At 36.5% G+C, this 17,424-nt stretch overlaps 1 protein-coding gene across 6 annotated transcripts in view; it reads left to right on the top strand.

Annotated features, from left to right (window-relative positions):
• TBC1D5 (TBC1 domain family member 5) overlaps positions 1-17,424 on the top strand; it is a 450,518-nt gene that overhangs the window by 164,827 nt on the left and 268,267 nt on the right. For 4 of the 6 annotated variants that reach the window (XM_036332709.1, XM_036332707.1, XM_036332712.1 and 1 more), the window contains one exon: positions 1,882-2,013. The exons of 1 other annotated variant lie outside the window; for it this stretch is intronic. In XM_036332709.1, coding sequence (XP_036188602.1) covers positions 1,917-2,013 — 97 coding nt within the window. In that variant the 5' untranslated portion in view covers positions 1,882-1,916. Of the gene's footprint in view, positions 1-1,881; positions 2,014-17,424 lie in introns of those variants that run through there. One more of the 6 variants, XM_036332711.1, reaches the window with a different exon arrangement.

Here is a 17,424-nt window from a genome sequence, read left to right as displayed (position 1 = left end):
GGTGCATAAAAATAAAAAGAATTACTTATGTCATAAAAATGCTGCATAATTTGAAGACAAATATTGTCTGAGAAAAATATATGTATCCTATGAAAAATGTTTAATATCCTTAATACTTAAAGCTTGCTTACAAATCATGAAGCCAGTTATAATAATAAACTACATCTACACAGGCAATAAACAAATGTCAGAGAAAACATATGAAGTCCTCAGTAATCTCACTAGTTACCAAGCAAATGCAATATAAAATTTGACTGTTACACTGGTCCACCTCCCCACCTCCCCCCACCAAAAAAAAAACAACAAACACACCAAAAAACACCACACATGCGCACACACAAAAACCATAGGAATTACCTATTACCATTGTTAATGAAGATCCATGGGAAATGAATTGCTGTGTACAAATCTTTCTAGAGCAAAATTTGCCAAAACCTTACTACAAAAACTTATTTTTAAAATAAATATGTTTTGGTTCAGCAATTACACTTATAAGAGTTTATCCTAAGACAATAATCATGGATGTGACACAGAGATATTACTAAAAGATATTTATCATGAGGATTATAATGTTGAATAACTGAAAGCATCCTAATTGTTTACTAATAAAGAATTGGTTACCTTAAATTGTTATTGCTATATAATGGAATAGTAGGAATGCATTACAAGTGATAATACAGATTTTAATGGAAAGGAAAACACAATAATTCATGTAATCAGTATGTTTAGCATGATGGATCACATTAAAAGTATATGTATGGGTGTGTGTGTGTGCGCGCGCACACACACACACACACACACACACACACACACACACACACATACTAGAGACCTGGTGCACAAATTCGTGCATGGGTGGGTCCCTCTGGGTGGCCTGTGGGAATTGGGCTGAAACCTGCAGACCAATGCAGCCTGCAGCTCCTACCTGCCACTCCTCATCCTGGCTCCACTGCGCCTGCTGTGGGTCATGCCCTATCAGTCCTGATCAGGAGAGGCTCGCACTTCCGCAGCAGCACTCACCAGCCATGAGCCCTAAGTCTGGCACCCTCCTGAGGGGAGTGGCCTGTGGGTTTGGGCCAAAGCCAACTCTCCGACATACCCCAAGGGGTCCCGCATTGAGAGAGGGCATAGGCTAGGCTGAGGATCCCCACTGGTGCACAATTAGGGCTGGGGAGGGACCATGGGAGGGTTCCAGGGCGTGTCCAGGCCCATCTCCTCCAATCCCCATCTGGGCCAATCAGGGCTGGCTGGCCAGGGAGAGATGTGGGAGGTTGACCAGCCAGGAAGGGACCGCAGGAGGGCTCCAGGGCATGTCCGGCCCATCTTGCTTAGTCACTATCGGTTGGACCCCAGCAGCAAGCTAACCTACCAGTTGGAGCATCTGCCTCCTGGTGGTCAGTGCACATCATAGTGACTGGTTGACCAGTTGACTGTCTGCCCCCTGGTGGTCAGTGCACATCATAGTGAGCGGTTGAGCGGCCTTAGCATATCATTAGCATTTTGCTATATTTTCTATATTTTGAAAGTTTCTATTGTAAATATGTATTATTTTGACAATGAAACAAAAGGATGTTACTAATGTGATCATAATTTAACTTATAGTTCAACTTTTTGTGCAGTTTATTGACAATGTGATTGAGCATTGAGGCATAGGTTACCAGTGAAGTTCAGATTAGGGGAGAAATTATTGACATGGAAATTTAGTGCCACTTTTTCCAATCTTTGCATATGCTACCAATATGTAGTAACATTCCCTGGAGCCTGTAGAAAACTTGTTAATGTCTGTAATGCTCATTTAATCATTTAGTCCTTTATTTATTCCCAGTCATAGCAGAAAGAAAACATATTTATCATTTTTTTCCTATATTTTTCATCTCCCAGGGAGTCTCTTTTGCTGACACCATCCAGTTTTCATAATGTATCATTCCTTGTCTGAAACTAGACATCCTCTGCAGCCAGAAGAACAAGAAGTGGGCATTGACCCCTTGTCTAGCTACTCAAACAGGACTGGAGGTGAGTTTTGTATACAGATATGTTCTGTGGTTACTGGGAAACCTAGCAGAGGGCCTTCAGTTAGCTCTGCCTACCTTATGTGTGTAATTCTGTGGATGAAACCAAGCAGGGCAACTCTGCATAGGTATAGGGCACTGACAGGAATGAATACCACAAAACGTCTACTTTCAATTATAGAAAAAAACAGACAAATGTTTAATGCACTGCCATTTGTTTTTTAAAAACCATAAATTTAAACAATTACTTTAGTACTAGAGGCCCAATGTATGAAATTCGTGCAAGAGTAGGTCCTCCCCCTGCTGCTGGCCTGGCTTCCCTCTGGCACCTGGGACCCGGGCTTTACTCCAGCCCCTGCTTTGCCCGGAAGGTCGTCCAGAAGGATGTCTGGTCTAATTAGCATATTACGCTTTTATTATAGATAAGGATGCTGAAATGCAAAATGACTTTGTCAAAATTCTTTTAAAGAAGTCTGAGCATTTTGGTGTTGATTTTACAGGGATTTTTTTCCCTCCAGCAAGATGAGATTACTCCAGAATAAAAGACTTGCCTGATTCTCCTTAAAAAAAAAAAAAATTAAAATTTATGTTGTACTTTTACAGATCTATGCATTTAAATTGTTAAAAGATAGATTATTAAAAAATAAACTATATTCAGGGCCCACCCCATAAAAATTTGTCAAATGTGTAGTATATATTAGAGCTCTGTATTTTTTTTTAGTATTAGTAATAATATGGTGTATTAGAAGGAAATGAATTTGTGATAACTTTTGAAACCTTATCCTTATTTTTAAATGATTCACTTAGTGATAAAGTTGACTTATTAACTAAGAAAACTCCTTGTAATATTTTATTCATTAAATACACATATCAAGATTGTGAAATCTATTTTAAAAATCATAATTACTCAATTTACATGTGGTTTATATACTTCAGATACAATTTTTTTTCTATATTGGTATAAATATCTGCAATTAACTCATATTTTTGGAATTTTAAAAATAATCCCTTAAAATGGCTATTTCAAGCTCTTGACTTTATGGAGTGTGTTATTAAAAATAGTATAATTTGCCATACAATGTATTTTATTTTATATTTGCTTTTATTTAAAAGGGCTCAAAAAGACTGCTGTTTAAGGTTTTGAAATATAAAAAAAATGAAAAAATTATAACTGTCCCATTTCAGTTTCAGCATTTTAAATATTTCAGTGGTAAAAAAACTGCCTTCCCTAGTGATGTATTTTTTTAAATGCAATACCTGTAAGAATCACTCATAATTAAATAAGTCCAATTATTTTACAAACCCTAATATCAGTGATATTATGAATATGTTTTTGGGTTAGACATATATAAAATAGTTTCACCAAAATTTTCTGGCCTAAAATGTTTATTTTAGAGCATAGAATTTTGTGTTTTGTTTTTTAAGTGCATATTTTTCCTCTGGTCTAGTTTATTAAATATGGATGCTTGTCTTTAAAAAAAAAGTGGTTAAAACATTTTAAATTAATTTTATCCTTTATTGTTGCAGGAATGAGTAGTTACCTTTACTGAAAAGGCTTTTCGTTTATATCCTAGCCTAACATTTCTATGACATACAAAGTTATTAGGACTGAATTGATGTTTAAAAGTGCCATTAATTCATTTACCCCAAATGTTCATTAACAATGTAAATGTATGCTGATGTTCTATGAGACAAGGAAGTGACTAATGACTCTTCCAACTAACAACACTTAAAATGAATAGAAACTTTAGATAGCTAATCTTGAAGTAATCAAGACCCTCATTCAACTTGGCATCTCTGTATGCTCTAAAACAGCTGTCAACTGTTAAAAATATATACAAAACACACATACACACACACACACACACATATGCAGAAAGAAAGATATGTAAATATCTAGTTCTTCAAAGCCATAAAGGTTACTAACCGTAGTGGGTTTTGCACATTGTATATGTAAATATTTTATATAAAGCATCTATTTCATCTTTTTAGATTTCCCTTTTGCAGAAAACGTGTGTTGCATTTTAATGGGGTTGTCATGTTTACTTTAAAAATCATCACCTTTCTAGTATGTTTGTTTATTTTAATATATGTCTTTCATGGTGTTCTCCATGTATTTGAAGCCTTTTGTACATTTTTCCCACAAGGGAATTTGTGGATGATTCATTTTCTAAGTAGTCAAACATTGGACTTTAATCAGTGGTTTCCCTGTGTAGGATTGTTGTTTTTCTTCTTAATTCCTGTTATAGATTCCACAAGTAAACAAATAAGTCTTTAATTTCTCAAATCTGAATTTAAACATTTATAAAAAAACAGTACATTACTGAATTAAATGATTTTGAGTATTCTGGAAAGCATTATCGAAAATAGCCACGTAATAGGAATGATAGAGGAAAACTCTATTTCATGGGTGGTTGAGGTAAGTGGGTGGGGTCAGAAAAAAAAACTGTTTGGATATATACATGCAAAATCTTAGGGCATATATTCCATGTGAATTAAACTTTTAACTGCTTGAATTGCCTTTTCAAATAGAGAATAGCGTAGCAAGTATGACATTTTCTCTGTGACCTATTAAATTTGTTTATATACATGAATTAAATTCCTAGGTCTTTGAACAAAGGGTATTAATTAGTAATTGACAAGTTACTTGTAATTCAGTTGAAACCATAAAAAAGCAAACTATTTGTTTAACTATTAATGGTTATTCATTCTTAGCATCTAACTTCTAGAGACCAATTAAGTAAAAAAAGTAATAATTTTATTTTAAACTGAAAACAACAGTATCAAGATTTAGGGAAACCCTGGAATGACTAGTTGTTTTCACAAGCTTATAAGAGATTGTTGCTCATGATGAAAGAATATTTTTTTCTAGTAGGTCTCTTTTGAGAATAGCATTTTGTTACATATTGCGAGTATTTTTAGCATTAATTTTATATGCCTTTTTACTTACAGCTTTTATAGTATTTAGATAATTACTACTTAATGTAATGCCTTTCTATATAATACTAGAGGCCCGGTGCACAAAAATTTGTGCACTCGGGGTGGGGGGGGGAAGGGTTCCTCAGCTGGCCCGTGCCCTCTCGCAGTCTGGGACCCCTCAGGGGATGACCACTTATTGGTTTAGGCCTGCTCCTCGGGGTATTGGGCCTAAGATGGCAATCAGACATTCCTCTGGCAGCCTGGCAGCCCTCGGGGGATGTCCACTTGCCAGCGGGGATCAGACCTAAGCTGCAGTCAGACATCCTTAGTGCTGCTGAGGAGGCAGGAGAGGCTCCCACCACCACCGTTGTACTGACAGCCATCAGTACAGTCACAGCCTGGCTTGTGACTGAGAAAAGCTCCTCCCATGTGAGAGCACCCTGACCACCAGAGGGCAGCTCCTGCATTGAGCGTCAGACCCCTGGTGGTCAGTGTGTGTCATAGTAACCAGTCATTCCCAGTCCTTCTGCTGTTACGGTCTGTTTGCATATTACCCTTTTACTATATAGGATAGAGGCCTGGTGTACAGGTGGGGGCCAGCTGGTTTGCCCTGAAGGGTGTCCTGGATCAGGGTGGGGGTCCTGCTTGGGTGCCTGGCCAGCCTGGATGAGGGGATGATGGCTGTTTGCAGCTGGTCACACCCCCTTCAGGGTGGGGGTTCCCACTGGGGTGCCTGGCCAGCCTGGATGAGGGGATGATGGCTCTTTGCAGCTGGTCACACCCCCTTCAGGGTGGGGGTTTCCACTGGGGTGCCTAGCCAGTCTGGGTGAGGGGCTGAGAGCCGTTTTCAGGCTGGCAGGTGACTAAAGCTCCCAACCTCTCCTTTTTTTCGTTCTTTTATTATTATTATTATTCTGGGATTTATTTACCTTCTATGGCTGTCACTGGAGCTGAGAGCCGGCTTTAGCTCTGAGGCCTCTGCTGCTGAAAGCAGGTATCTGGGTTTGTTTGGTTTCTATAATTGAAACACTATTGCAGCTCCAGCTCTGAGGCCCGGCTGGCTGAAAGCAGGTTTCTGGGGTTTGTTTAGCTTCTATAATTGCAACATTGTATCTTAGAATTCTGCTCAGAGCCAGGCTGCGGCAGGTGGGGAACCTTGGCTTCCTCCATCACTGGAGCAACCAAGCCTCATGTTCGCTTCAGCTGCCTGGCTGCTGGCCGCTATCTTGGTTGGCAGTTAATTTGCATATCACCCTGATTATCCAATGGGAAGCGTGTTGGAGGTACGGTTAATTACCATGTTTGTCTATTATTAGATAGGATCTGTTTCAAAGCTTTCTTTCTGTCTTCATGTATAAAATATTTAGTAACCTACTTTTAAAAATCTAAGTTCTTCTGAATATCCTGCCTATTTCATTTTTTTGTCTCTGGTAATTTTGTTTTTGTCCCAAATCTTCCTTTCTTTTTCTTATAATATCATAGAGTTTTAGATAACTCATAAGAGAGTGCCTGGCTTTATTGCTGAATAAATAGATAATACTTAAAATAGTTCATTGAAGTTGATATATTAAAACTCTTCTGTTATGATCTTTAGTATTGCTTTCCACGTAGTGGAAGTGGATTTAGATTTGAGTAAAAGATGTATTTGTTCTTCTGAAGATACCTGACCAAAGTATAGGATGCTACCTGAGTCATTTTACTCACCTTAAACTCTGCCCTTGGTCTAATTGGCTGGAGTTATCTTGGGGTGGGGGCAATGTCCCTTTCCTGAACAGCTCTTTAGTAGTATATTTAGTAGTTTTCCATTGACTAATAATAAAAATTCATACTCTTGATCATGGCATTCATGGCTCTCTTGCTAAAGATTCATGAAAATAGACGCTTCCACTGAACAGTCATTGAGACTATGACCAACATGGTGCTTTCTGTAATCTCCCAAGAACCCATTGTCTTCAGTATATACTCCATATTGAAGATAAATGAATTGTGTGCTCTATACAAAAATTATGGTAGTACTTGAAAAAGTTAAAATCAATGGAAGAAGAGTCTTGGGGTCTTGGAAATTCAGAGGAGATGCAGTCAAGAGCCAAGATGGAGCTATTTGTAGATGAGAGAGTGTCATTATTTTCATTGTAATTATAGGAGGGAAGGGAAAAAGGTGTTTACGTACGGTGAATTCATTAATTCAGTGGCATATCACTGAGTTCAATGAAATATCACTGATGCTTCCATCTCTTTTTTGATAAATTAGGGGGAGATAATTTGCTGAAAGTGATTTGTAGAGATTGACAAAGGTTCGATTGAGTTGATAAAGAATACATAACCTTGGGAGCCAAGTTTAGATTAGACATCCTAATTTATAGGTGATACAAGCTTGTAAACTTGGATGATTATCTTCCAGCAGAATTCAGCACCTAGGATTTAGCCACAAAGTGAAGCAGACAGGGGTTTTGTCAGGAGAGTGTAATACTAGTAAGTAGACTAACAGGCAAGGAAGTTGATGGTGAAAGAATTCATTGATGTTTTGAGAATACAAGGAAATTTGCTGTCATTCAATGGCATTTTAAGAGGGCAGAGTAGAAAGTTTTGGAAGGGATGAAGTGAGGGAAGATGAAGTATAGAGTAATATAGTGATGGAAGTTATGAAGGGGATATGGGAATAGTATATAAGTGTTTGATAAGTACATTAATTCAATGGAATATTGTTTAGTGGTAGCCAATAAACCAGCTCAGTACCTCCTTTAGTTCTGTGTAATGATTTTTATCTACTTTGATGTGGATAGGTTTGAAGTCTTTTTATTTTAAATACTTTATTTTTTGAGAGCAGATTTAGGTGCACAGCCAGATTAAGAAGAAGGTACAGATTTCCCATATACCCTCTCCCCCCACATATGCATAGCCTCACCCATTATCAATTTCCCCCACCAGAGTGGTTCATTTGTTAGAATTGATGAACTTAGTTGACACATCATAATCACTCAAAAGTCCATAGTTTACATTAGGGTTTACTCTTGGTGCGGTACATTCTGTAAATTTGGACATATGTATCAGGATGCATTGATTATTAAAAGTATCCTACAGGGTATTTTCACAGAATTCTCTGTGCTCTGCCTATTTGTCTTCTCTCCCCTCTCCTCATCCTTCTATCCCTGGTAACCACTGATCTTTTTACTATCTGCATAGTTTTGCAAGAAGAATTTTTTAATAAAAAATCTCCCTAGATATCAAGGAAAAAGGCAGTTTAGATAGATGAAAAACTCTAAGCAAGGCTATAAAATCACCAAGGAAAACAGTAGCTTTGTCGAAGATAAAGATTGTAAAATAAATGAGAGAGCAACTTAGAAGTTCTTAAATAACAGTAGCAAGGATTTTAAAAAGTATGGTTTTTGAAATGGCTCCTTAAAAACAGATTTTAAGTGGTATGACAGCAGAAGTGAAATCAGAGAGCAATCAACAAGACATGCCCAGTTCCTCTAAATTAAACTGTTCAAAAGTAAGTTGGAAATGAGAGGCTTAAATTTGAAAGGTCATGAGTTAGAGATCTGAGTCATTCTCCAGATATCAGTTTAAAGTATAAGACAGATAAGAAACCCAAAGAAAGAGAGGAGAGAGAGCTGAGGATTGATTTGTAGGAATTCTCCACGATTAGACATTGAATAGAGGGAGCAGTATTTTGACAGTATTGGAGGAATAGTGAAAGTAGGGGAAAGATGGAGGAGGCCAAAGTTATAGAAGCTACATATATGAGAGTTTCCAGAAGGTCCAAAGTGGTCAGTGCTTCAAGGATTGCATAAGTTAAAGAGTATAAAAGGAGGAAATCTATGATTTGGTGATTGGAAGAGTATTGATGATCTATAATGTGGTTAAGCCATTTTCAAAATACTTCTAACTCACTTGAGTGGATAGAATTGAACTCAAAATCTGATTCAGAGTTAACAGAAAAAGATAGTGGATAAATATCCATGATAAATATTTAACTGATGAGGAAGGTTAACTTATACTTTAATATAAGATTTGGATGAAGCTTTGAGAATGCATTTTACCCAAATGATAATATGATTAATCTGAGCTCATCATTAATCTGAGCTCATGATTGCTATGAGCGGCAGTATTTTTCATTCTTAACTTGTATTCTATGAAAATTGAAAATAAGTTACATTAGTTTGCCATCACTATACATTTCCTATAAGAAGGGTTTACTTGATAATCAAATAGATGTTTTAAAATAAAACTTTTTTCATATAATACTTGTACTTTACTCTGGAGTTTGACTATACTGTTCTGTGAGTCCCATCTGAGCAATATAGGAAAACACAAGGGAAGAAACATTATGTTAGCAACAAGCTGTTTTAGTTTCACATTTTAGGAAAATCTGAATGTTTTAAATGGAAGAAATTAAGAAGCAAATAAATCATAAAAATTATAATATCTTAAGTTATTTACTTTAAATGGTCATTTTCTTTTTATTACATCTCCAATATTAAAAATATAATTTTCTTGAGTCATTGGAAATGATCTGGTATTCTACCATTTGGTAATTACTGTATTCCTGTAAATTATAGTGATTATTTGTCTTTTCTCAACTTACAAATCTATTTGATTTTAGTCAGGAAAAACACCCCCTAGCCTTGATTTATCAATAAATAATGAGGATTTACTTTTACTTACTCAAGTCATGTATAAAGCAATTTGTGAGCCAAATAATCATTTATATTATAGGAATATGTGTACATAAATAATAATTCTCCTACTTTATTTCCCCCATTCTTTCTTCTTCCAAATATAGAGAAATTTAATGCAATTGGCATCCTAGCATATTTGCTTAGTGACAATTTTAAATGTCATAGTTTATGACTGATTTTGACCAAGCTTAGAACAAATAATACTATCAATTTAAATCTTTAATCAGACTTGTGAATATATCTGTTTTATCGAACTTAAAGATTTTCAATCTTGGCGTGATGGTTAAAAAATTTCAGTGATACTCAATAAATGAATAGAGATTATAGAGGCATATGTTTTTTTCACACTTGATAAGGCCTCAGGCCACAAGAGCGTAAAATCTTAATCAATAAAGGAAAAAATAAATTAAAAATATTTATTGATCATCTAGTACAGGGGTCCTCAAACTTTTTAAACAGGGAGCCAGTTCGCTGTCCCTCAGACCGTTGGAGGGCCGGACTATAGTTAAAAAAAACAACTATGAACAAATTCCTATGCACACTGCACATATCTTATTTTGAAGTTAAAAAACAAAACAGGAACAAATACAATATTTGTATTTGCATGTGCCCCGCGGGCCGTAGTTTGAGGACCCCTGATCTAGTATCTGGGTTAGACTATTAAACAAGTACACCAAGAGCTTTCTTTCAATGGAACTCATATTTTAGCATGAGATAGTAAAAAATGAAAAAGTATGGAAATAAGAAAAACTATGAGAGAGTGATAAGTACTGGGCAAAGAATTAACATAGGGTAATATTACCCTGAGTGACTGGATGAAATCTCTCTGTGAAGGTCCTATGTCGGCTAGGTATGAATGATACTGGAGAAGGAGCCATCATGCACAGATGGTGAGAGGGAGAAAGAGACAGGCAGACAGAGACAGCGAGATGGAAAGAAGGAAACACAAAAGGAAAGATTTCATACAAAGGAAATACCTAGGCTTGTCATATTTGAAGAACTGAAGGAAGTCATTGTGGGTGAGACACTATGAATGACAGGACTTGACACAGAATGGTCCTGGTAGACCAAGGCCAGATTATGAGGTTTTGTAAATCAGGCTAAGGAGTATAGCTTTTATTGTAAAGACAGAGTTAATAGTTTGTATTGTTAATCTCTTGAATTTATAATTCTCAGAATGAGGGCCATAACTTTTAAATATATATCCTTATGTACTGATACTAGGCATCTAATAAGTAATACCTGGTTTACTCTGAGTTGTAGTATTTAAAAATTTTTATTTGCATGTTGCAGTTCTCTACACTAGTCTTTGTTTCCTCATTCTCAACATTTTAACTCTTTATAATGGTGAAGTAGTTTCTGTTTAATCTGAGATAAAAAGATGCCTTAAAATTATCTATTTATCTAAGGCTCAGTTACTGTGTATGGTCTGTTTTGTACCATGCAACCCATATTAAAACAGTAATAGTAAATAGTGAGACCTTTTCTCTTTGGCCCATTGTGTGTGCATATGTGGAACTTTTGGTGGGGGACATATAATCATTTTCCCTTCGCTGATGTAATGGAAAATTTGCTTCTCTAGGACATATTAGAGCAATGGATTTAATGCTCTTCAATTTAATTTGCTAGTATCACAATTAATACAATTAAGGTCACTTGAAATGAAACTATTAACAAATTGAGTAATTTACTTTAACAATGTCAATCTGTTCTCACAATTACATTTGCTTAATGAGTGTACAAGCTATTATTTAATGGCATACTTCATATAGAAAAATGTAATAATGCATTCTTGGCTCCTTATAACAGAAAGAGAGAAACTTTTAATGGACTAAGTGATTTTGTGGAAGATCTGCTAGATATAAAGTGATAGAACAAAGTACAAAGCCAGAAAGCTAAGCCTGTAAGATGTAAATAAAACAAATACTTCACTTGGTACTTAGCAATACATGTCCTGGTTATCATTGTATAGTGAGTATTGGAAACTTTTAATGGTAACTAGGGAAGGGAACATAAATTCTAGAAAATTTTAAGTTTTCAGTTTTATCTGCTTTTTACTTAATAATGCAATAGTCTTTTAATTTTTAAAAATCATCCTAATAGAGGGGAACTGAATGGTATGGAATATAAAAAAGGTAGGAAGCAAGCCCTAACCGGTTTGGCTCAGTGGATAGAGCATCGGCCTGCGGACTGAAGGGTCCCAGGTTCAATTCCACTCAAGGCATGTACCTTGGTTGCGGGCACATCCCCAGTAGGGGGTGTGCAGGAGGCAGCTGATTGATGTTTCTCTCTCATTGATGTTTCTAACTCTCTATCCCGCTCCCTTCCTCACTGTAAAAAAACCAATAAAATATATTTTTTTAAAAAGTAGGAAGCTAAAAGATTTGGATTCTCAAACTGGTGTTATGAAAATATTTTAATATGTATAGATCTTACCTAAGAATTCACGCTAATAGCTTTTACCCTCTGTTGAGATCAGAAGACCCAAGGAGGAATAAATGGTTACATTTCTGTTTCTATGGGAGCAGTATAAGATGAAGGAGGTGACTTGTCCACAAAGTCATAATTAATAAGATCTACTGTTGTCTATAAACATGAGAGCAAGATTTACTATCATGTAATAAAGTAGAGATTTTATGTGGAAGAGAGATAAATGCAATCTAGATGATACAATACTCTAACTTTAAAAATTATTTTGATAATTTTTTGGCTTAATTTGATTGATTTCAGTTTCTATTCCTTTCATCCTTTTTTTTTCTCCTTTGGTTAATGATAAAAATTCATAAAGATACAAGTAAAAAAATAGCAGGCACAAGAATAATTATGTAATAAATATTTAAACGTAAAATAGAAGAAACTTAGAGAATCCACAGACTTTGAAATATTATCTATATCTCTCATTTCTAGGAAAGAGGTTCATAGAAGTGAATTTAGTTTTTCAGTATTTCTATATATTTTGTAACAGCTTTCATTGTGTATCACAAATTCTGAGTTCATTCTACCAGGTTGTTCATAGATCAGATGAGTCAGAATTAGTTAATTTACTTGAAGAACAATCTATTTTGTAATAGTAAAAAACTAGTTAAGATAATTATTTAAATAGCATTTTGAATACTTAAATACATCAACTACTACTTTAGGTAGTTACTACCTATCTTATCTAATAATAGAGAAACATGGTAATTAACTGTAACTTCGCTACCCTTCCCATTGGCTAATCAGTGAGATATGCAAATTAACTTCCAGCCAAGATGGCGGTTAATTTGCATATATTGGCAGGGAGCGTAGCAAGCCAGGTGGCCGAAAACAAGCTGGGCAGCAGAGGTGGGATCAAAACAACCCGGTCGGGCAGCTGAGGGAGGCGGGAATGATCAACCTGGGCCGGGCGGCTGAGGGAGGCGGGAACAAATAAGCTGGCCGGGCGGCTGAGGGAGGCGGGAACTAACAAGCCGGCAAGGCGGCTAAGGGAGGTGGGAACAAACAAGCCGGCCGGGCGGCTGAGAGAGGCGGGAACAAACAAGCCGGCCAGGTGGCTGAGGGAGGTGGGAACAAACAAGCCGGCCGGGCGGCTGAGAGAGGCAGGAACAAACAAGCCAGCTGGGCGGCTGAGGGAGGCGAGAACAAACAAGCCGGCCAGGCGGCTGAGGGAGGTGGGAACGATCAACCTGGGCCAGGCGGCTGAGGGAGGAGGGAACAAACAAGCCGGACACCCCTTGAGGGTTCCCAGACTGTGAGAGGGCACAGGCCAGCCTGAGGGACCCCCCCCCCCCCCGAGTAAACAAATTGTTGTGCACCGGGCCTCTAGTCCTATATAATAAAAGCCTAATATGCTAAGTGTCCAGTCATCCAGTCAGCTGTTCAACCAATCAAAGCGTAATATGCTAATGATATGCTAAGGCTGCTCAACTGCTCACTATGACGTGCACTGACCACCAGGGGGCAGACAGTTGGCTGGTCAACCAGACGCTATGACGCGCATTGACCACCACGGGGCAGACGCTCCAACCGGTAGGTTAGCTTGCTGCTGGGGTCCGGTCAATCGGGACTGAGCGAGATGGGCTGGACATGCCTTGGATCCCTCCCGCGTCCCTCCCTGGCCCCGATCCTGCACCGGTGGGGTCCCTTGGCCTGGCCTGCGCCCTCTCACAATCCAGGATCCCTCAGGGGAAGTTGGAGAGCCAGTTTCGGCACCATCCCGCAGGCCGGACCGAGGGACCCCACTGGTGCACAAATTCATGCATCAGGCCTCTAGTACTGTAACAATCAATTCTCATTTGGCCATGATTTGATTTTCATTATATCTGGTCTCTCAATCCTATCTTGAATTTTAAAATGTTTTTACTATAGACTCCTTAGCCTATCTTAGAGAAATTTGGAACAACAACCAGAATCTGATTCTTTAAAAACTTGATCTTTAAAATGTAATAAATTTTAAAAAGACATTGCTTTCTTAAATCAGAGAAGGTCAAATGTAAGACGTAAACTGCTTTCTTCCAAAGTTTGCCTATATGTGGTCTTCATTGTTAGTTCTCTTTCTATCTGGAGAGTCTAAGAAATCGCTGAAAACTTTTTGAAAGAACATAATCTGCCCTTAAAGTGTTTAATATATGTCAGGTCTGAGGATTGATTCAACAGCATGCCAGTTTTATAGTGTTTCAGAAGCACTTTCCCAAGCCTATAGAGCAGCCTCTATTTTCTTGAATTAAGTGAAGTTTTAGAGTAAGCTCTAAAAGGCTTTCACAGCCTGGTTCTAAGCATTTTTTCACTCACTTTCCAGTGTAACTAGACAGGATTTCACTATTAAAATTTAAGAACCACAAAGAATAGTCAATACAACATTGAGGGAGAACAATCTTTGGGAGACTATCACCACCTGACTTAAGAATAAAGAGCCTAGAAATAGACGCATGTAATTATAGTTAAGTGATCTTGACAAAGGAGCAAAGGCAATTCAATGGAGAGTGGATAGTATTTTCAACAAACAATGCTGGCACAATTGCATATCCACATGCAAAGAAAAATGTAGATATAGATTTTATATTTTTCACAAAAATTAACTCAAAATAGATCATAGACCTATATGTAAAATACAAAACTATAAAATTCCTAGAAGATGACATAAGAGAATCTTGGTGACCTTGCATTTGGCGATGACATTTTAGTTTTAGTTTCAAAACCATGATTTATGAAAGAAAAATTTGATAAGTTGTACTTCGTTAAAATTGAAACCTTTTTTTCTTTGAAAGACATTGTTAGGATAATGAAAGATAAACCACAGACAAGCCACAGACTAGGAGAAAAATCTTTACAAAACATACCTGATAAAGGACTCTAGTATCTGAAACAAGCAAAGAACTTTTATAATAACTCAGTAATAAGAAACAACCAACCTATGGGCAACAGAAACCTCACCAAGGAAGAGATACACATGGCAGATAAGCATAGGAAAAGATAGCATCATAGGGCATTAGGGAATTGCAAATTAAAATGAAGTACTGCTACACACCTGTTAGAATGACTAAAATCCAAAACACTGACAATACCAAATGCCAGTGAGGATGTGGAGCAACCGTAACTCTCATTCACTGCTTCTGGGAATGCAAAATGTCACAGTTTCTTTGGAAGACAATTTGACATTTATTCATTTATTTATTTTTACAAGACAAAGCTTACTCTTACCATGTGATCCAGCAATTGCACTCTTTGGTATTTACCCAAATGAGTTGAAAGCTTATGTCCATACATAAACCTTCACACAGTGTTTATATCAGCTATTTTCATAATTGACAAAACTTAGAAGCAACTAAGGTGTTCTTTAGTAGGTGAATGGATAAACAATCTGTGATACATACATACAATGGAATTATTATTCAGTGATAAAAATAAGCTACTAAGCCACAGAAAGACAAGGTGGAACCTAATATGCACATTGCTAAGTGAAAGAAACCAATTTGAAAAGGCTACATAACATAATCCTATGATATTCTGTAAAAGGCAGAAACTCTGGAGACACTGAAAAGATTAGTGGTGGTCCTTAGGGGTGGGGAGGGGAAGGAGGGAAAAGTGAATAGGTGGGGCACAGGGGATCTTTATTCTTTATGATATTGTCATGGTGGATATATGTCATTATACATTTATTAAAACCCATAGAATGTACAACACAAAGATTAAACCCTAATGTAAATTATGGACTTTAGTTAATAATATATCACTATTGATGCATCAATGTACCAATGTACCATACTAACCTAAGTTGTGAATACTAAGCAGAAACTGTATAAATGAGGGTCTGGGGTGAGGGGCAGATATATGGGGGGAGGACTCTTTCTGCTCAATTTTTTTAAATCCTAAAACATCTCTAAAAAATAAAGTTTGTTAAATTTAAAAAAAGGCCTCAGAGTTTCTCTTCCATTGATTTTTACTTCTCCAAGTAAGTGGTGCCATACCTTTTCCTCTCATTCATTATGACACTTCAATATATAGCACATGTATAGTTTATTTAAAATATAAAGAATACTCAAGACTAGGAAATGACAAATTATAAAAAGAAAAAAGTGTGCTACACTCATTGTTCATGATGACATCTCTCAATTAAGTTAACTCAGACCTTTTTAGTTTATAATAATTCTCTGTCTCACTCCTGAAATAGGCTGAATTCTCTTATAATTGAATCCTGTGCGTAGTCTTTCCCATAAACATTACCTATTACCAATCTAATCCTTCATGTAACAATATTTTTAAATAATTCTGTCTTTAATTAGTGAATAAAACTTTTTTTTTCCTAAAACCCTTGATTTTAGATTGGAAATATTCTCATACTCATTTTTTTTTCTTTGATTTTTCTGGTTACTTATATAATAGAGTGTAAAGGAAAAGTCTTAGTATATTTCAGAAGCCAATCTGAGGTCAAATTTTATACTTTTTTAGAATTGAGATTGGCAGTGTTTTTCTTAAAGGTCCAGATAGTAAATATTTTAGGTTTGTAGGCAATGCCATTTTAGTCTGAAAGCAGTTATAGATAATAATTGAAACAAATGCCTATGCATATGTTCCAGTTAAACATTACCAAAATAGGTCTGCCTATTTGGCCCATCGGTTGTAGTTTGTTGACCTCTATTTTGGAGTAACCATTACTATGTTATTAAAATAAATACAGATAATGGAAGTGTGACAGAGAGTTATAGCATGTTCCCTTTTTCCAAAATTTTCTTTAAGTTATAATATCTTAAAAACTGGGCTTGTTAGCATTGGGACTACTAAATCAAAAGGCTACTTTACATGAATTTAGAGGCGTCTTGTCAAAAAGACTCTTATTATTATGATTCCTTAAATACTCACTAATTTCGTTGGATTGCAACTGTGCTAATTAGTATAAAGAAATATACTCATTTTTGTATGTTGATCCTGTATTCTGCAGCTTTGCTGAATTTGTGTTTGTGTATTCCTTAATATTTCCTCTATATAAAGATCATGTCAGCTTTTAATAGAGATCATTTCACTTCTTTCTTTTCAACTCAGATGCCTTTTCTTTTACTTGCCTAGTTATTCTGGCTAGAACTTCTAGTATACTGCTGAATACAAATGGTGTCTTATTTGTGATTCAAGGGAGAAAGCTTTCCTTTAGCTGTTTGAACATATTTATGACAATCGATTTAAAGTCTTTGTCAGTGGAATGCCTGGGCTTCCTTAGGAACATTTTCTGTTCATTTCTTTTTTCCCCCGTGTCAATGAGCCAAACTTTTTTTGTTTCTTTGCATTTCTCTTAATTTGTTGCAAACTGGTTAATTTTGACTATTATAGCAACTCTAGATATC

This window comes from Myotis myotis, unplaced genomic scaffold (genome assembly GCF_014108235.1).
Source record: "Myotis myotis isolate mMyoMyo1 unplaced genomic scaffold, mMyoMyo1.p scaffold_m19_p_13, whole genome shotgun sequence".
Classification (NCBI taxonomy): Eukaryota; Metazoa; Chordata; class Mammalia; order Chiroptera; family Vespertilionidae; genus Myotis; species Myotis myotis.
This window is presented reverse-complemented; position numbering and strand designations above follow the sequence as displayed.